We start from the raw sequence: 19,857 nt of genomic DNA on the forward strand, positions 1-19,857 counted from the left end.
AGTCAGTCAGTCAGGCAGTGAGACAGTTAGCCAACCAGACAGTCAGTCAGGCAGTGAGACAGTTAGCCAACCAAACAGTCAGTCAGTCAGGCAGTGAGACAGTTAGCCAACCAGACAGTCAGTCAGGCACGGATACAGTTAGCAAACCAGACAGTCAGTCAGTCAGGCAGTCAGGCAGTGAGACAGTTAGCCAACCAGAGTCAGTCAGACAGTGATACAGTTAGCCAACCAGACAGTCAGTCAAGCACTGAGACAGTTAGCCAACCAGACAGTCAGTCAGACAGTGATACAGTTAGCCAACCAGATGGTCAGGCAGTGAGCCAGTTAGCCAACCAGACAGTCAGTCAGTCAGGCAGTGAGACAGTTAGCCAACGAGACAGTCAGTCAGACAGTGAGACAGTTAGCCAGACAGTCAGTCAGTCAGTCAGGCAGTGAGACAGTTAGCCAACCAGACAGTCAGTCAGTCAGACAGTGAGACAGTTAGCCAACCAGACAGTCAGTCAGTCAGACAGTGAGACAGTTAGCCAACCAGACAGTCAGCCAGTCAGGCACTGAGACAATTAGCAAACCAGACAGTCAGTCAGACAGTGAGACAGTTAGCCAACCAGACAGACAGTCAGTCAGTCAGCCAGTCAGGCAGTGATACAGTTAGCCAACCATACAGACAGTCAGTCAGCCAGTCAGCCAGTCAGGCAGTGTGACAGTTAGCCAACCAGACAGTCAGTCAGGGAGTGAGACAGTTAGCCAACCAGACATTCAGTCAGGCAGTGATACAGTTAGCCAACCAGACAGTCAGTCAGCCAGTCAGCCAGTCAGGCAGTGTGACAGTTAGCCAACCAGACAGTCAGTCAGACAGTGAGACAGTTAGCCAACCAGACAGTCAGTCAGTCAGTCAGCCAGTCAGGCAGTGATACAGTTAGCCAACCAGACAGACAGTCAGTCAGACAGCCAGTCAGCCAGTCAGGCAGTGTGACAGTTAGCCAACCAGACAGTCAGTCAGGCAGTGAGACAGTTAGCCAACCAGACAGACAGTCAGTCAGTCTGCTAGTCAGGCAGTGTGACAGTTAGCCAACCAGACAGCCAGTCAGGCAGTGAGACAGTTAGCCAACCAGACAGTCAGTCAGCCAGTCAGCCAGTCATGCAGTGTGACAGTTAGCCAACCAGACAGTCAGTCAGGCAGTGAGACAGTTAGCCAACCAGACAGTCAGTCAGCCAGTCAGCCAGTGTGACAGTTAGCCAACCAGACAGTCAGGCAGGCAGTGAGACAGTCAGGCAGTGTGACAGTTAACCAACCAGACAGACAGTCAGTCAGTCAGTCAGCCAGTCAGCCAGTCAGGCAGTGTGACAGTTAGCCAACCAGACAGTCAGTCAGGGAGTGAGACAGTTAGCCAACCAGACAGTCAGTTAGGCAGTGATACAGTTAGCCAACCAGACAGTCAGTCAGCCAGTCAGCCAGTCAGGCAGTGTGACAGTTAGCCAACCAGACAGTCAGTCAGACAGTGAGACAGTGTGACAGTGTGACAGTTAGCCAACCAGACAGTCAGTCAGACAGTTAGACAGTTAGCCAACCAGACAGTCAGTCAGACAGTCAGCCAGTCAGGCAGTGTGACAGTTAGCCAACCAGACAGTCAGTCAGGGAGTGAGACAGTTAGCCAACCAGACAGTCAGTCAGGCAGTGATACAGTTAGCCAACCAGACAGTCAGTCAGCCAGTCAGCCAGTCAGGCAGTGTGACAGTTAGCCAACCAGACAGTCAGTCAGACAGTGAGACAGTTAGCCAACCAGACAGTTAGTCAGTCAGTCAGCCAGTCAGGCAGTGATACAGTTAGCCAACCAGACAGACAGTCAGTCAGACAGCCAGTCAGCCAGTCAGGCAGTGTGACAGTTAGCCAACCAGACAGTCAGTCAGACAGTGAGACAGTTAGCCAACCAGACAGTCAGTCAGTCAGTCAGCCAGTCAGGCAGTGATACAGTTAGCCAACCAGACAGACAGTCAGTCAGACAGCCAGTCAGCCAGTCAGGCAGTGTGACAGTTAGCCAACCAGACAGTCAGTCAGGCAGTGAGACAGTTAGCCAACCAGACAGACAGTCAGTCAGTCTGCTAGTCAGGCAGTGTGACAGTTAGCCAACCAGACAGCCAGTCAGGCAGTGAAACAGTTAGCCAACCAGACAGTCAGTCAGCCAGTCAGCCAGTCATGCAGTGTGACAGTTAGCCAACCAGACAGTCAGTCAGGCAGTGAGACAGTTAGCCAACCAGACAGTCAGTCAGCCAGTCAGCCAGTGTGACAGTTAGCCAACCAGACAGTCAGGCAGGCAGTGAGACAGTCAGGCAGTGTGACAGTTAACCAACCAGACAGACAGTCAGTCAGTCAGTCAGCCAGTCAGCCAGTCAGGCAGTGTGACAGTTAGCCAACCAGACAGTCAGTCAGGGAGTGAGACAGTTAGCCAACCAGACAGTCAGTTAGGCAGTGATACAGTTAGCCAACCAGACAGTCAGTCAGCCAGTCAGCCAGTCAGGCAGTGTGACAGTTAGCCAACCAGACAGTCAGTCAGACAGTGAGACAGTGTGACAGTGTGACAGTTAGCCAACCAGACAGTCAGTCAGACAGTTAGACAGTTAGCCAACCAGACAGTCAGTCAGACAGTCAGCCAGTCAGGCAGTGTGACAGTTAGCCAACCAGACAGTCAGTCAGGGAGTGAGACAGTTAGCCAACCAGACAGTCAGTCAGGCAGTGATACAGTTAGCCAACCAGACAGTCAGTCAGCCAGTCAGCCAGTCAGCCAGTCAGGCAGTGTGACAGTTAGCCAACCAGACAGTCAGTCAGGCAGTGAGACAGTTAGCCAACCAGACAGTCAGTCAGCCAGTGTGACAGTTAGCCAACCAGACAGTCAGTCAGGCAGTGAGACAGTCAGGCAGTGTGACAGTTAACCAACCAGACAGACAGACAGTCAGTCAGTCAGCCAGTCAGCCAGTCAGGCAGTGTGACAGTTAGCCAACCAGACAGTCAGTCAGGGAGTGAGACAGTTAGCCAACCAGACAGTCAGTCAGGCAGTGATACAGTTAGCCAACCAGACAGTCAGTCAGCCAGTCAGCCAGTCAGGCAGTGTGACAGTTAGCCAACCAGACAGTCAGTCAGACAGTGAGACAGTTAGCCAACCAGTCAGTCAGTCAGCCAGTCAGGCAGTGTGACAGTTAGCCAACCAGACAGTCAGTCAGGCAGTGAGACAGTTAGCCAACCAGACAGTCAGTCAGTCAGTCAGCCAGTCAGGCAGTGATACAGTTAGCCAATCAGACAGACAGTCAGTCAGACAGCCAGTCAGCCAGTCAGGCAGTGTGACAGTTAGCCAACCAGTCAGTCAGTCAGGCAGTGAGACAGTTAGCCAACTAGACAGTCAGTCAGTCAGTCAGCCAGTCAGGCAGTGTGACAGAGAGGTTCATGTCCTCCACTATGGGCCTCAGCATGCAGCTCTCTCTGGCTCTCTCTGACTTATGTGACTGATGTGAGGGTGGTGTGCAGAGTGGTTAAATCACATAGTAAATCATCAACCTCTAATGTAATGTAGGTCTCAGATCCAATCTCTCACTCTCACATTCTCTCGTTCTCTCTCTCTTTTTCTCTCTTTCCTCTCTGTCTCTCTCTCTCTCTCTGCGGGTGGTCTCAGGCTACAGTGCAGTCGTCTTTTAGTCGATCAGAGTTGATTATGAATGCCAGAGCAGAGGCATTTCAAAATCTCATTCCATTGTTAGAGTACATGGAGGATATTGCTTAGAACACATGCACATTACATCACGTTACACGAAGACACTGGAGACAGAGAAACTGTGAGACTGCCTCTGAGCGTGCTTACTTCCATTGGACTCCATGACGTTAATCATATGAGATGTGTGGTGTTAAACAGGAGTCCCACCAATGCAGCTACGCTAGTCCTGTCACAGACCTGCTAGGGTTATCCCTCCTTCATTAAAGGCAGAAGAGAAGAAGAAAAGGAAGGAAATGACTCTTTCTTAGTGTCTGTTGACCTCTTCTCCTGCCAATCAGCTCTGCTTCATTAGAAAGCTTCAACTGGAAAAGGAGACGGTGGTGATATGTCTCCCAACGTGTTCATTCATACCGTGGCGTGGAGCTCCACATGCACGGCCCTGTGTAGAAACCATGGCTGTGTGAAAGATATGCACATCCCAAATCTCCATTCTGGGGTCTACAGTAATACCATGAATAATAAGAAATGATTACCAGGAAAGGAAGCCTACACATTATTAACCTGCAACTCATGCAGAAACAAACCCTATGAATGCTAATAAATGATTACCAGGAAAGGAAGCCTACTCCATTAAGTTGCTCTTCAGGCTGAAACAAGCCCCATTGACTTCTATCGTGGTGTTTTTTTTTGTTTAGTTTTTGGAGTTGACGCTCTTACAGGAGCAATTAGGGTTAAGTGCCTTGCTCAAGGGCACATTGACAGATTTTTCACCTAGTCGGCTCGGGGATTAGAACCAGCGACCTTTCGCCTACTGGCACAACGCTCTTAACCACTAAGCTACCTGCCGCCCCTTGTCTAACAAATCATCCCAACACAATTTAGATGATTGTGAGGTCGAGTTGGTCTCTGGTTGGTGGCACCTTAATTGGGTAGGACGGGCTTGTGGTAATGGAGCGGAGTAGGTGGAATGGTATCAAATACATCAAACAAATGGTTTCCATGTGTTTGATGCCATTCCATCTGCTCCGTTCCAGCCATTATTATGAGCCGTCCTCCCCTCAGCAGCCTCCACTGGTCTCTGGTTATCCTCATGGATAATAAAGTCGACTTCTCTCCTCTCTTCTCCTCTCTTCTCCTCTCTTCTCTCTCCTCTCCTCTCTTCTTCTCTCTCCTCTGTCCTCCTCTCTTCTCTCTCCTCTCTTCTCTCTCATCTCTTCTCTCTTCTACTCCTCTCTCATCTCTTCGCTCCTCTCTCCTCTCTTCTCCTCTCTTCTCCTCTCTCCTCTTCTCCTCTCTTCTCTCTCCTCTTTTCTCTCTCCTCTCTTCTCTCTTCTTTTCTCTCTCCTCTCTTCTCTCTCTTCTCCCTCCTCTCTCCTCCTCTCTCCTCCTCTCTCCTCTCTTGTCCTCTCTCCTCTCCTCTCTTCTCCTCTCTCTCTTCTCATCTCTCCTCTTTCCTCTTCTCTCTCCTCTATTCTCCTCTCTTCTCCTCTCTCCTCTCTCCTGCTGTCTTCTCTCTTCTCTCTTCTACTCCTCTCTCCTCTTTTCGCTCCTCTCTCTTCCTCTCTGCTCTTCTCTCTCCTCCTCTCTCCTCTCTTCTCCTCTCTTCTCTGCCCTCTCCTCTCTTCTCTGTCCTCTCCTCTCTTCTCTTCTCATCTCTTCTCTGTCCTCTCCTCTCTTCTCCTCTCTCCTCTCTTCTCCTCTCCTCTCTCTCCTCTCTCCTCTTCTCTCTCTTCTCTTCTCCTCTCTCCTCTCTTCTCTCTCCTCTCTTCTCTCTCCTCTCCTCTCCTCTCTCCTCTCTTCTCTCTCCTCTCTTCTCTTCTCTCTCCTCTCCTCTCTTCTCTCCTTTCCTCTCTTCTCTCTCCTCTCTTCTCTCCTCTCCTCTCCTCTCTTCTCTCTCCTCTCTTCTCTTCTCTCTGCTCTCCTCTCTTCTCTGTCCTCTTCTCTCCTCTCCTCTCTTCTCATCTCTTCTCTCCTCTCTCATCTTCTTTCTCCTCTCCTCTCTTCTCCTCTCTCTTCTTTTCTCTTCTCTCTCCTCTTCTCTTCTCTCTCCTCTCTTCTCCTCTCTCTCCCTCTCCTCTCTCTCTCTCTCTCCTCTCTCCTCCTCTCTCCTCTCTCTCTCTCCTCTCCTCTCTTCTCCTCTCTCCTCCTCTCTCCTCTCCTCTCTTCTCCTTTCTCCTCTCCTCTCTTCTCTCTCCTCTCTTCTCCTCTCTTCTCTCCTCTCATCTCTCTCCTCTCTTCTCCTCTCTCCTCCTCTCTCCTCTCCTCTCTTCTCCTCTCTCCTCTCTTCTCCTCTCTCTTCTTCTCTCTTCTATCTCCTCTTCTCTCTCCTCTCTTCTCCTCTCTTCTCCTCTCCTCTCATCTCTCTCCTCTCTTCTCCTCTCTCCTCCCCTCTCCTCTCCTCTCTTCTCCTCTCTCCTCTCTTCTCCTCTCTCTTCTTCTCTCTTCTCTCTCCTCTATTCTCTCCTCTCCTCTTTCCTCTCTCCTCTCTTCTCCTCTCTCCTCTTCGCTCCTCTCCTCTCTCCTCTCTTCTCCTCTCTCTTCTTCTCTCTCCTCTCTCCTCTCCTCTCTCCTCTCTTCTCCTCTCCTCTCTCTTCTTCTCTCTCCTCTCTCCTCCTCTTCTCTCTCCTCCTCTTCTCTCTCCTCTCCTCTCTCTCCTCTGTTCTCTCTCCTCTCGTCTACTCTCTCCTCTCTTCTCTCTCCTCTTCTCTTCTATCTCCTCCTCTTTTCTCTCTCCTCTCCTCTCTTCTCTCCTCTCTCCTCTCTCCTCTCTTCTCCTTTTCTCTCTTCTCTTCTCCTCTGCTCTCTTCTATCTGCTCTCTTCCCTCTCCTCTCCTCTCCTCTCCTCTCTCTTCCCCTCTGCTCTTCTCTCTCCTCTCCTCTCCTCTCTTTCCTCTCTTCTCTGTCCTCTCCTCTCTTCTCTGTCCTCTCTTCTCTGTCCTCTCTTCTCATCTCTTCTCTTCTCCTCTGCTCTCTTCTATCTGCTCTCTTCCCTCTCCTCTCCTCTCTTCTCCTCTCTCCTCTCCTCTCTCTTCCCCTCTGCTCTTCTCTCTCCTCTCCTCTCCTCTCCTCTCTTTCCTTTCTTCTCTGTCCTCTCCTCTCTTCTCTGTCCTCTCTTCTCTGTCCTCTCTTCTCATCTCTTCTCTTCTCTTCTCTCTTCTCTGTCCTCTCCTCTCTTCTCCTCTCTTCTCTGTCCTCTCCTCTCTTCTCCTCTCTTCTCTGTCCTCTCCTCTCTTCTCCTCTCTTCTCTGTCCTCTCCTCTCTTCTCCTCTCTTCTCTGTCCTCTCCTCTTCTCTCCTCTCCTCTCTTCTCTGCCATCTCCTCTTCACTCCTCTCTCATCTTCTTTCTCCTCTCCTCTCTCTCCTCTCTCCTCTTCTCTCTCCTCTCTTCTCCTCTCTCTCCTCTCCTCTCCTCTTCTCTCTCCTCTCTCTTCTCCTCTCGCCTCCTCTCTCTTCTCCTCTCTCCTCTTCTCCTCTCCTCTCTTCTCCTCTCTTCTCTATCCTCTCATCCCTTCTCTCCTTTCCTTTCCTCTCCTCTCCTCTCCTCTCCTCTCCTCTCCTCTTCTCTTCTCTTCTCTTCTCTTCTCTTCTCTTCTCCTCTCTTCTCTGTCCTCTCCTCTCCTCTCCGTCCTCTCTTCTCCTCTCTTCTCTGTCCTCTCCTCTTCTCTCTGCTCTCCTCTCTTCTCCTCTCTTCTCTGTCCTCTCCTCTTCTCTCTGCTCTCCTCTCTTCTCCTCTCTTCTCTGTCCTCTTCTCTCCTCTCCTCTCCTCTCTTCTCTGTCCTCTCCTCTCTTCTCCTCTCTTCTCTGTCCTCTCCTCTCTTCTCCTCTCTCCTCTCTTCTCCTCTCTTCTCTGTCCTCTCCTCTCTTCTCCTCTCTTCTCTGTCCTCTCCTCTCTTCTACTCTCTTCTCTGTCATCTCCTCTTCTCTCTGCTCTCCTCTCCTCTCTTCTCTCTCCTCCTCCTGTAGCTGTCAGAGTGTAAGGAGCGTATGTTGGAGCTAGAGAAGGCCTTGGAGGACCCAGGACAGGAGAACAGGGCCAGAGAGCTGGAGGGGAACGACCCATCTCATGTTGAACTCATCCAGAAGATAGAACAGGTAAAGCCTACAGTACTGAAGCTGCTTTACAGTCATGCAGGCAGATTTCAGAACAGTGGGTAGGTCTGAGTCTAAACGATCAGTGTATCTGAAGGAGACTAAGAAGACAAACTATGCCACCTTTCTTTCTTTCTAGTGGGAAATAAAGTAATCAATCAAGATTACCACCAATTAATCATATCCCGTCGTTACAATTGATTGAGGTTAAAGCTGTCTCATGTTAATGTGGGTTAATGTGTGTGTGTGTGTGTGTGTGTGTGTGTGTTCAGTTGGAGGTTGGCTTGGCGGAGCGGGAAGAGCTGCTCCTGGAGAAGGACTTGGTGTATGAGCAGGTGACCCGGCTTTCTCAGCGAATCAGAGCTAAAGCCGAAAATGGCAAGCAGGACACACTGGAGCTAGCCAAGAAGGTACTCACACACACACACACACACACACACACACACACACACAGAGACAGGAAGTAACCAAGAAGGTACACACACACACACAGAGACAGGAAGTAACCAAGAAGGTGCACACACACACACAAACAGGAAGTAACCAAGAAGGTACACACACATACACAGACACACACACACAGGAGGTAGCAAGAAGGTACAGACACACACACTCACACTCACAGTCGGGGTAGAGGATCTTGGAGCATGGTGGCTCCATGTGCCTGGTGCAGCCTAGCAGACTGACTCCCCTCTCACCCCGGCTCCCTGCAGGGCCCAGCCCAGTGTCTCCTGGATGAAGCATCACCTGCCCACTAGGCCAAGGCTGTTAGTTATCTCAATGAGCCAATGAGCCATGTTACACACACACAGCCTCACAAAGACACACGCTGCCTAACACACACACACACACACACAGCCAATGAGCCATAGTTGCTGTGCACTCTGAGGCAAATCCTCTCAGCACGCTTAAATAACCTCACTGGGCCCCAGCAGCCAGCAGGCCAAGCTGAGGCTCTGGGATCTGGGGGATGTTAGATATCAGTTTGATCTGGGGGATGTTAGATATCAGTTTGATCTGGAGGATGTTAGATATCAGTTTGATCTGGAGGATGTTAGATATCAGTTTGATCTGGGGGATGTTAGATATCAGTTTGATCTGGGGGATGTTAGATATCAGTTTGATCTGGGGAATGTTAGATATCAGTTTGATCTGGGGGATGTTAGATATCAGTTTGATCTTTGGGATGTTAGATATCAGTTTGATCTGGGCAATGTTAGATATCAGTTTGATCTGGGGGATGTTAGATATCAGTTTGATATGGGGGATGTTAGATATCAGTTTGATCTTTAGGATGTTAGATATTAGTTTGATCTAGGGGATGTTAGATATCAGTTTGAGTGCATTATGGGGTGACTGAGTGTGTCTGAGTATATACATGTTGTGTGTGAGTGTTGGAGGCAGGGATGGAAATTAATCTAGCCCGGTAGCTAGTACTGTTCAGACCAGACTAATAGAACATGGAGCAATTAGGGTTTAGTGCCTTGCTCAAGGGCACATCGACAGATTTTTCACTTAGTCAGCTCGGTCATTCGAACCAGCAACCTTTCGGTTACTGGACCAACATTCTTAACCACTAGGCTACCTACCCCGCCGGCTAGAGAAACTCTGTCTTTTCAAATATCACGTCTGTCCATCAGTCTGGCTGTCTATCTGTCAGTCTGTCTGGCTGTCTGTCCGTTAACCAACCCCCTGTCTCCTCTCTCCCAGGTGAATGAGTTGCAGGGTCGTATCAAGGAATCAACCAGGAGGATGATGGCTGTGGTGTCTGAGCTGTCGATGCGCCAGGCCAGCGCCATGATCCTGCAGCAGGTAAATAGGAGATTCCTTTAGATTGACCAGCATTTCCTAGTCTGGTGGACCCATACTGTATATCCCTGTAGTCAACTGGGACCAGGCTAAGGTAAAGTCTAAGGATTATACTGTAGATCCCTGTAGTCAACTGGGACCAGGCTAAAATAAAGTCTAAGGATTTTCCTGCTTTTACGACATCGTCCTCTTTCCATACATCGATCTACCCAAACGCCAACATCCTCCTAATAATCCTCCTCTTCCTGACATTCCATGTTGTCCTGATCCCACCCGTCAGGAGCTGAAGGAGAGGGAGCTCTTCCTGGACACCTGCCACCGCCGTCTGGACCAGGGTCTGCCCCCCTCTGAAGACCTGGAGCTGGAGTGGCAACACATCCTCAGGGACGAGAAGCGCAGACAGGCCGACCAGCAGGAGAAGGACAGGGTCAGTCACCCTCCATGGCCCTCTACCACAGGAGTTAGAATTATGGATAATTCATGGATGAATTCATAATGTTGAACTCGATACTGAACTTTTGTACTGCATTTAACACTTTGACTTTCTGGCAATCAGATAGAAAAGTTTGATGTAGAATAGACGTGCTTCTCTGACGTGTAATGAATGAGGAATCGTGTCAGCTCTATTCATGGTATTTCTATCTGCAACGTTCAGTACATTGAACCCTGTTCTCTCCAGTACATTTCTAGATACTCTTTTAGATGTATATAATTTACTATGTAGAGAACCTCTATTCTCTCCTCTGTTACAGCTGGTGGAGGAGGAGGAGAGGACCCAGCTCCCCAGTGGGGTGTACACCACAGCCGAGGCCCGGCCCAACGCCTACATCCCCCTGGGGGACACCCTGCCCCTGCCCAAGCCCTACGGAGCCCTGGCCCCCTTCAAACCCTCCGAGCCTGGCAACAACATCAGACACATCCGCAAGCCTGAACCTAAACCCATTGAGATATAGACTTGGACCTAAACCCATTGAGATATAGACCTGGACCAAACACATTGATATACTGTAGACCTGGACCAAACACATTGATATACTGTAGACCTGGACCAAACACAGTGAGATATACTGTAGACCTGGACCAAACACAGTGAGATATACTGTATACTTGGACCAAACACATTGAGATATACTGTAGACCTGGACCAAACACATTGAGATACAGTGGGGAGAACAAGTATTTGATACACTGCCGATTTTGCAGGTTTTCCTACTTACAAAGCATGTAGAGGTCTGTCATTTTATCATAGGTACACTTCAACTGTGAGAGACGGAATCTAAAACAAAAATCCAGAAAATCACATTGTATGATTTTTAAGTAATTAATTTGCATTTTATTGCACGACATAGGTATTTGATACATCAGAAAAGCAGAACTTAATATTTGGTACAGAAACCTTTGTTTGCAATTACAGAGATCATACGTTTCCTGTAGGTCTTGACCAGGTTTGCACACACTGCAGCAGGGTTTTTGGCCCACTCCTCCATACAGACCTTCTCCAGATCCTTCAGGTTTCGGGGCTGTCGCTGGGCAATACAGACTTTCAGCTCCCTCCAAAGATTTTCTATTGGGTTCAGGTCTGAGACTGGCTAGGCCACTCCAGGACCTTGAGATGCTTCTACGGCCACTCCTTAGTTGCCCTGGCTGTGTGTTTCGGGTCGTTGTCATGCTGGAAGACCCAGCCACGACTCCATCTTCAATGCTCTTACTGAGGGAAGGAGGTTGTTGGCCAAGATCTCGCGATACATGGCCCCATCCATCCTCCCCTCAATACGGTGCAGTCGTTCCTGTCCCCTTTGCAGCAAAGCATCCCCAAAGAATGATGTTTCCACCTCCATGCTTCACGGTTGGGATGGTGTTCTTGGGGTTGTACTCATCCTTCTTCTTCCTCCAAACACGGCGAGTGGAGTTTAGACCAAAAAGCTCAATTTTTGTCTCATCAGACCACATGACCTTCTCCCATTCCTCCTCTGGATCATCCAGATGGTCATTTGGCAAACTTCAGACGGGCCTGGACATGCGCTTGGCTTGAGCAGGGGGACCTTGCGTGCGCTGCAGGATTTTAATCCATGACGGGCGTAGTGTGTTACTAATGGTTTTCTTTGAGACTGTGGTCCCAGCTCTTCAGGTCATTGACCAGGTCCTGCCGTGTAGTTCTGGGCTGATCCTCACCTTCCTCATGATCATTGATGCCCCACGAGGTGAGATCTTGCATGGAGCCCCAGACCGAGGGTGATTGACCGTCATCTTGAACTTCTTCCATTTTCTAATAATTGCACCAACAGTTGTTGCCTTCTCACCAAGCTGCTTGCCTATTGTCCGTAGCCCATCCCAGCCTTGTGCAGGTCTACAATTTTATCCCTGATGTCCTTACACAGCTCTCTGGTCTTGGCCATTGTGGAGAGGTTGGAGTCTGTTTGATTGAGTGTGTGGACAGGTGTCTTTTATACAGGTAACGAGTTCAAACAGGTGCAGTTAATACAGGTAATGAGTGGAGAACAGGAGGGCTTCTTAAAGAAAAACTGACAGGTCTGTGAGAGCCGGAATTCTTACTGGTTGGTAGGTGATCAAATACTTATGTCATGAAATAAAATGCAAATTAATTACTTAAAAATCATACAATGTGATTTTCTGGATTTTTGTTTTAGATTCCGTCTCTCACAGTTGAAGTGTACCTATGATAATAATTACAGACCTCTACATGCTTTGTAAGTAGGAAAACCTGCAAAATCGGCAGTGTATCAAATACTTGTTCTCCCCACTGTATACTGTAGACCTGGACTAAACCCATTGAGATATAGACCCTGGACCAAACACAGTGAGATATACTGTAGACTTGGACCAAACACATTGAAATGTAGACCTGGACCTAAACCCATTGAGATATAGACCTGGACCAAACACATTGAGATATAGACCTGAACCAAACACATTGAGATATAGACCTGGACCAAACACATTGAGATCTAGACCTGGACCAAACACATTGAGATATAGACCTGAACCTAAACCCATTGAGATATAGACCTGAACCTAAACCCATTGAGATCTAGACCTGGACCAAACACATTGAGATATACTGTAGACCTGGACCAAACACATTGAGATATAGACCTGGACCAAACACATTGAGATGTAGACCTGGACCAAACACATTGAGATGTAGACCTGGACCAAACACATTGAGATATAGACCTGGACCAAACACATTGAGATGTAGACCTGGACCAAACACAGTGAGATATACTGTAGACCTGGACCAAACACATTGAGATATACTGTAGACCTGGACCAAACACAGTGAGATATACTGTAGACCTGGACCAAACACATTGAGATATACTGTAGACCTGGACCAAACACATTGAGATATACTGTAGACCTGGACCAAACACATTGAGATATACTGTAGACCTGGACCAAACACAGTGAGATATACTGTAGACCTGGACCAAACACAGTGAGATATACTGTAGACCCTGGACTAAACACAGTGAGATATACTGTAGACCTGGACCAAACACAGTGAGATATACTGTAGACCTGGACCAAACACAGTGAGATATACTGTATACTTGGACCAAACACAGTGAGATATACTGTAGACCTGGACCAAACACAGTGAGATATACTGTATACTTGGACCAAACACAGTGAGATATACTGTAGACCTGGACCAAACACAGTGAGATATACTGTATACTTGGACCAAACACAGTGAGATATACTGTAGACCTGGACCAAACACAGTGAGATATACTGTAGACCTGGACCAAAACACAGTGAGATATACTGAGACCTGGACCAAACACAGTGAGATATACTGAGACCTGGACCAAACACATTGAGATGTAGACCTGGACCAAACACAGTGAGATATAGACCCTAGACCAAACACATTGAGATATACGAGACCTGGACCAAACACAGTGAGATATACTGTAGACCTGGACCAAACACATTGAGATATACTGTAGACCTGGACCAAACACATTGAGATATACTGAGACCTGGAACAAACACATTGAGATATACTGTAGACCTGGACCAAACACAGTGAGATATAGACCTGGACCAAACACATTGAGATATACTGTAGACCTGGACCAAACACAGTGAGATATACTGTAGACCTGGACCAAACACATTGAGATATACTGTAGACCTGGACCAAACACATTGAGATATACTGTAGACCTGGACCAAACACAGTGAGATATACTGTAGACCTGGACCAAACACATTGAGATATACTGTAGACCTGGACCAAACACAGTGAGATATACTGTAGACCTGGACCAAACACAGTGAGATATACTGTAGACCTGGACCAAACACAGTGAGATATACTGTAGACCTGGACCAAACACAGTGAGATATACTGTATACTTGGACCAAACACAGTGAGATATACTGTAGACCTGGACCAAACACATTGAGATGTAGACCTGGACCAAACACAGTGAGATATAGACCTAGACCAAACACATTGAGATATACTGTAGACCTGGACCAAACACAGTGAGATATACTGTAGACCTGGACCAAACACAGTGAGATATACTGTAGACCTGGACCAAACACAGTGAGATATACTGTATACTTGGACCAAACACAGTGAGATATACTGTAGACCTGGACCAAACACAGTGAGATATACTGTAGACCTGGACCAAACACATTGAGATATACTGTTGACCTGGACCAAACACTACTACTACTTCTAACCCACCTAGATCTATCTGAGACTATGGAGTGATATGAGTGTCAACATACATTTAATTCAGTTACATTTCTGTTGGAACTAATAGCACTCCATATGGGACACTCGGGTTACCAGGGACAGGATAATATTTATCAGCCAATCATCATAGGGCCTTTAGACACAGGCCTTTAGATCCTCAACACAAGCACAGCTCATTAAACGACAGCTATATTTTCACCTCGTTTGCAGTCTTGTTCCTGTTTTGTTCCTGAGAAGCAGAGCAGGGAGTGTGCCATGCATCTGGGTTGGATTTCTGCTGAAGGCATGAGGTCTTACTGGCAATACTGTAGCTGTTTCTAGTTACCCTCCTCCAGTAACCTAGACCTTACGGAGAATCTTTCAGAGGGATTTCACTCATGATTCTTTACATTTCTGGTAAAAGTGAAGGAGGAAGAGAAGGTGGAGTGGGACTGTCAGTATGTGTGTGTGTGTGTGTGTGTGTGTTGAGTGTGTGTTGTGTGTGTGTGTGTATATGTGTTGAGTGTGTGTGTTGAGTGTGTGTGTGTGAGCTCTGCGATTCTGAGAATCAAAGCTTGGCTTTGGGAGAAATGTGCCTGGTGGTCTGCCTGGTGGAAGCGTCCAAGACAGCGACATCAGATATTGTGTAGAACGCCTGTTCATTTCTGAGCGACTGATCTGTGGGAGTTAGCCAGGTCTCTGTCTGTTCCCTCGGCTACAGGGTGTGTCTCTGTCTCTCTGTCTGAACCATAACAATCCACACTGCAGCAGAGTGGCTAGCATTAGCGTGTGGTAATCAGAGTGATGATGGGAAATGTACTTATTTATGGTTTACTTACGAGTCACCTTATGTCTCTGTATGACTCACAGGGAATAGGGGTATCAATGTGACGCTGCCACGGCTATCACGAGCAGTCTTGTTGAAAGAAGAGAGACGGTTGTTAGAAACATGCAACAAATCTTTTATTTAGAGTTTAATTTATACAAAATGGCTTTACACGTGTAAACATTACCCAAAAAATCCCTTTGCCAGTTTATTATTGTACCTGATCAACGCATTTCCCTCGATTCCACTCCAAATCACTGTGTTATTCCTGAAATCTAACCATGCATTAGTTCCTCTGAAATGGAAATATACAGATGTCGACACAGGACACAGTGGTGTTGTAATTCAGACACCTTCCAGAGAACTTCCCTCTTACTGTAAGAGCCTCATCCATCCGGTCAGTGTGGGGAATGAGCAACAGACAGAGGGGGGAGAAGATATCAACCTGTCAAATGAATGCATAACCGATTACTACTTGTCACCAGACCCATTTGTCATCAGAATCGAATGGATTTCATAGATTCTCGTGTATTGGAGCGTTGAGTAATCAACATTGAAAGTAGTCATTTCAAACTGTCCCTGCTCTCTGAGTGCTTATGGAATATGAAGTGTTGAGTGAAAACTTGGAGCTTTGCCTGCTCTCGCCTCTTTCTCTTCTCTCTCTCTCTCTCTCTCTCTCTCTCTCTCCAATCGGTCTCTCCCTCCCTCACTTGTCCTGGAAGCCCAGCAGGATCAGAGTCTGTTTCAGAGACGTCTCCTCCACAAACCTGGCATCCACATTCTCCTGCTCCTCAAAAGGGTTCAGAGCTGCAACACAGAATAGACACACCATCAGAAACACACACACACACAGTACAGACACACACTTAAACACAGTTTGGCTTGGCTGTTTAATAAGCTAGTTTCACTTGTACAGACCAGAGAAACATTCTCTAAATAAATACCTCGATCTTCCACATCCAACAGGATTTTGGCCAGGAATGTGAGAGGCAGGAACTCAGGCCTGAAGCCAGGCTCATCTCTCTCCATGAACGTAGAACCCTGGAACAACAGACAAACCATCTAACTAATCAAGTCCAGCAATAACTACTTCCTGCTCTTGGTGATATTGAATTGGTGATTGTACAGTTGATTAGTTGAAGCAGAACAGGTCAGTGTTACTTTGGTGTTGGCGTGTTTCTCCAGTAGGCCTCTGACATAGTCTCTGGAGATACAGGCTGAACTGATGGGGTGATCCCACAGGTGACAGATCCTCTGCTCCATGGGCTGTAAATAACAACAACAGCAACAACAACAATTAGCTAGGTACCCCATGTCCTCTATAACGAGGCCTTCAACACAAGTTTCTCAACCTGTGTAAAATCTAATCATGTGTTGACTGGTGAATGAATCGATATTCGCTAAGGGCCCGATACCGATTTAGGAAATGATGCCTTTCTTACGCACACGCCTTTCCTAAGCACTTCTCAGTAGTTGGTATTCAGACGTACCTTATGCAGGTGCGTAACGGGCTTTGCAGGCGTGTTTCCCTTGCGAGCGCTGAATACATTTAATTCAACCGCTGAAAACCCTTCAACTTTCTGGCCAATAGATTTTCTCGTGGAGTTTTCATTCAATAGGGTTTTCAGTACATTCATCTTAAAGCCGGGTGTACACTACACGACTTTCAAAATCCTAACATCGCTAAACCTCTCACATTAAACGACCATCTTTCCTGTATGTTTTTTTTGTCTTGCCAACGTAGTGGTGCGCACACTAAATGATCTGGCACAGACGGGAGTCACACACTACAAGATTCTTCCCTTGGTCGTGAGGATTCTCAATACCACGCTGTCTCGCCAAAACAATGATGTGATTTCATTTAACGTAGCTACAACGAGCTGTGGCTCAAAGCAGCCTCAAACGTTTTCAGTCAGACATTCACTTCCCTTCAGAGTTGAAATATCTAGCCAACATTTTGAATGAATAACATTGCTTGTGAGCTTCAGAGCTGTAACGATTTGACACTTTGGCTTTGATTTAAAGGCAAGTACAAACGCATACTTTGGTAGTAGTCATCGCTCCTTCTCGAGTCTACACATCCTGGGATGCAAAAAACGTCATCATCTCACTGGCTTCTTCTCTGGCGAGCTCTCATTTGCTAGTGCTGATCACCGTTCTCAAAACGTGTCGTTGCACATCTCACTCTATAAGAGCATTGCAGATTTTGTGCCCATAAAATCAAACATGTTTGAAAATATCGGGATGTCTGGGACTGCTCAAAGATGACATCGGTCGTCCTCAGATTGTGTCTCTTGACCCGCTCACATTAAACAAGCGTCGGTGACGGCCGCTCGCACCGAGTAGGCAACGACATGGGGATTTTGTCTCCGATCTCAAAAACTTGTCTGGGACATCAAAATAGTGTAGTGTACACACTGCTTAAGCCATCCCTTTAAATATGGTGTACCTTTAATTAGAATTTTGTTGACAAACTAGAATACATAGAGAGAACGGGTTCGGACAATAGAGGTCAGTGAAAGAAAGCCAGATATGGAACTTCATCTCCGTTTCTTTCAGCACCAAACGGTAGATTTCAAAATACTCTGATCTGTTAGATTATTTAGGCACATTTTATTGGGGTATACAATACAAATTCTGAATAACGGCACAGCTATTTATAGCCTATTTCACTGTCCCACTTGAGACCGTTTCCTCACGCGTAAAGGTGGTGGAATTATGAGGGAATTAAGTCAAGGTCAGAATACCGCGTATCTGTAGACACGCCTTCATTTCTTTGATCTCCACCCCAAACGAATAGCGGGTGAATAGCATGCTATTCTCATGCTTAAGTTCAAGGTCAGGTAAAAAGGGAAATATGCTTAACCCCCTCTATGATTATGAGTTGAACAGCAGAAGGAATGTGCCTTTGTTTCTCTGTTGTAGCTGCTTCACTTCCTCTCTTGGCTGCAACAACAGCCCAAGAATCCTCTGATTGGCTAAAGACATTCACATTCCACTGCTTAGACAGGTGGAAGTAACAAACATCACAATGCAATTACCACCTTTGAGAGAAATGCAACTTTTACCTCAGGTAGTCTCTTCAGAATGCTGAACTTCAGCTTCTCATTGGCATCACTGTTGTCTAAATCTACACAAGAGGAAAAATAGATCGTTTTTAATTACTTAAAATAATCGAAACCTTTTATCTTCAGCAATACTGTTTCTATTGTCCCAGAAGGACTTTCTGGGAGTGTGAAAACCCACCATCTCCGACTGCTACGGTATTCAAAACACTTTAAGGGCAATTACCACAGATTCATTTTACCACTTGATTACGCATCGACTTACTCCCAGAAATCAGATTTCCTTATCTCTGTCTAGACTAAATATTGAAAACAATAATGTTGTTGTGGTCCTCTGTAGCTCAATTGGTAGAGCATGGCGCTTGTAACGCCAGGGTAGTGGGTTCGATCCCCAGGACCACCCATACGTAAAAATGTATGCACACATGACTAAGTCGCTTTGGATAAAAGCGTCTGCTAAAATGGCATATTATTGTACTTTGCTTTCATCTTCAGAGATTGTTTTGTTTGTACTCTGAGGAAGAGATGTCATATAAACTGTACTGAAACTGGCCAAGCATGAAACAGTATTATAGGACTGTTTGTAGTACTGCATTCTGATTGTTACCAGGTACAAAAAGTTTGAGTGTTCCTATTACAACACTATAACATCTCACTGTTCGGGTATTGTAACATCTTAGTACAAGACTGTATTGTAATGTGATATCTTAAAAGATTGAGATGTATTGGGAAACCTGTCCAAGCATGAACTGGTATCTAGGGCTGTAGGCGTTGCACTATTCTTCTTACCAGGTACTGACTTGACTGTCTGGGAGGGTTTGTATTAGTTGACCTTTGTATTTCAAGAGTGTAACTCAAGACATTTAGATTCTGTGAAGCAAACTGTTTGGGTATAGCAATAACACTTCAATGTCTTTGTAAAGAAACAACTATATTGTACAGTGTTACATTGTGTTATTGTAAAATATGAAGATATGAATGCAAGTATTGGTGCAATTCAAACAGTGGATGAGGAACATGGTCATGTTTAGCCTGTGCTTGTATCTAACAGGTATAAAAACCCAGCAGGACTGTGGGTGGGAGTTGCAGTGGCACTTGGGCTTCTAGTGCTTACATTCCATGATCACGGTCTTGGTAAACACAACACTGTGCAACATCTACACAACACAGTCACTCTCTCCAGTCCCTCTCTCCAAACTAAACTCCTAGACCTATAACCTTGTAATGTCACCTTCAAACTAAACTCCCAGACCTATAACTCAAAGGCTTTTTGACAGTTCCAGTGACCATGATAAATCAATGAACAGAGCGCTATCTTTAATATAGTGACTGAGCTATTGCTGTTAGTGTCCTCTGTTAGATTAGATTGACCTCTAGTAGCTGAATCATGCCATCTGATAAATTGTGTGTGTGTGTATATACTGGGTATATGCACGTATCGTGTGTCTATAGCCCTGTGTGTGTGTGTGTGTACCTGTCATGAGTCGTGCGACGAAGGTCTCAGTGAGCTGCAGCACACCATGGTCAACGTACTGCAGGAAGGTGTGTCTGGGGAGACAGCGAACCCCCAACACTGCCAGTAGAGTGTGGTACCCTGCAAACACACAGCAACACAACGTCAGATGCAATTTGCTTGAATATTTA

General features: G+C 46.7%; 2 protein-coding genes across 2 annotated transcripts in view; one reads left to right on the plus strand and one right to left on the minus strand.

Annotated features, from left to right (window-relative positions):
- LOC121543342 (coiled-coil domain-containing protein 146) overlaps positions 1-10,648 on the plus strand; it is a gene marked incomplete at its 5' end in the record, with an annotated part of 65,479 nt that extends 54,831 nt beyond the window's left edge. Inside the window, 5 exons of the mRNA XM_045219556.1 lie at positions 7,665-7,793; positions 8,063-8,200; positions 9,501-9,602; positions 9,880-10,026; positions 10,352-10,648. Coding sequence (XP_045075491.1) covers positions 7,665-7,793; positions 8,063-8,200; positions 9,501-9,602; positions 9,880-10,026; positions 10,352-10,552 — 717 coding nt within the window. The remainder of the gene's footprint in view (positions 1-7,664; positions 7,794-8,062; positions 8,201-9,500; positions 9,603-9,879; positions 10,027-10,351) is intronic.
- Positions 10,649-15,763: 5,115 nt separating this feature from the next.
- On the minus strand, positions 15,764-19,842 carry LOC123488756 (gamma-secretase-activating protein-like). The gene is made up of 5 exons (XM_045219555.1): positions 19,688-19,842; positions 18,217-18,278; positions 16,310-16,414; positions 16,093-16,189; positions 15,764-15,955 (listed from the first exon to the last, which is right to left on the minus strand). The coding sequence occupies exons 1-5, from the start codon at positions 19,692-19,694 to the stop codon at positions 15,855-15,857; spliced, it is 372 nt and encodes a 123-aa protein (XP_045075490.1). The 5' UTR covers positions 19,695-19,842; the 3' UTR covers positions 15,764-15,854.
- Positions 19,843-19,857: the final 15 nt, after the last annotated feature.

Source organism: Coregonus clupeaformis, unplaced genomic scaffold, assembly GCF_020615455.1.
Source record: "Coregonus clupeaformis isolate EN_2021a unplaced genomic scaffold, ASM2061545v1 scaf2473, whole genome shotgun sequence".
Lineage (NCBI taxonomy): Eukaryota > Metazoa > Chordata > Actinopteri > Salmoniformes > Salmonidae > Coregonus > Coregonus clupeaformis.

Bases quoted from the DNA above. Each gene is read 5' to 3' on its own strand.
- LOC123488756 (XM_045219555.1), bottom strand. The intron at 16,190-16,309 runs GTAACACTGACC...CTGTTGTTCCAG, and splicing joins AGAAACACGCCAACACCAAA to GGTTCTACGTTCATGGAGAG. The intron at 15,956-16,092 runs GTATTTATTTAG...TCTGTGTTGCAG, and splicing joins GTTGGATGTGGAAGATCGAG to CTCTGAACCCTTTTGAGGAG.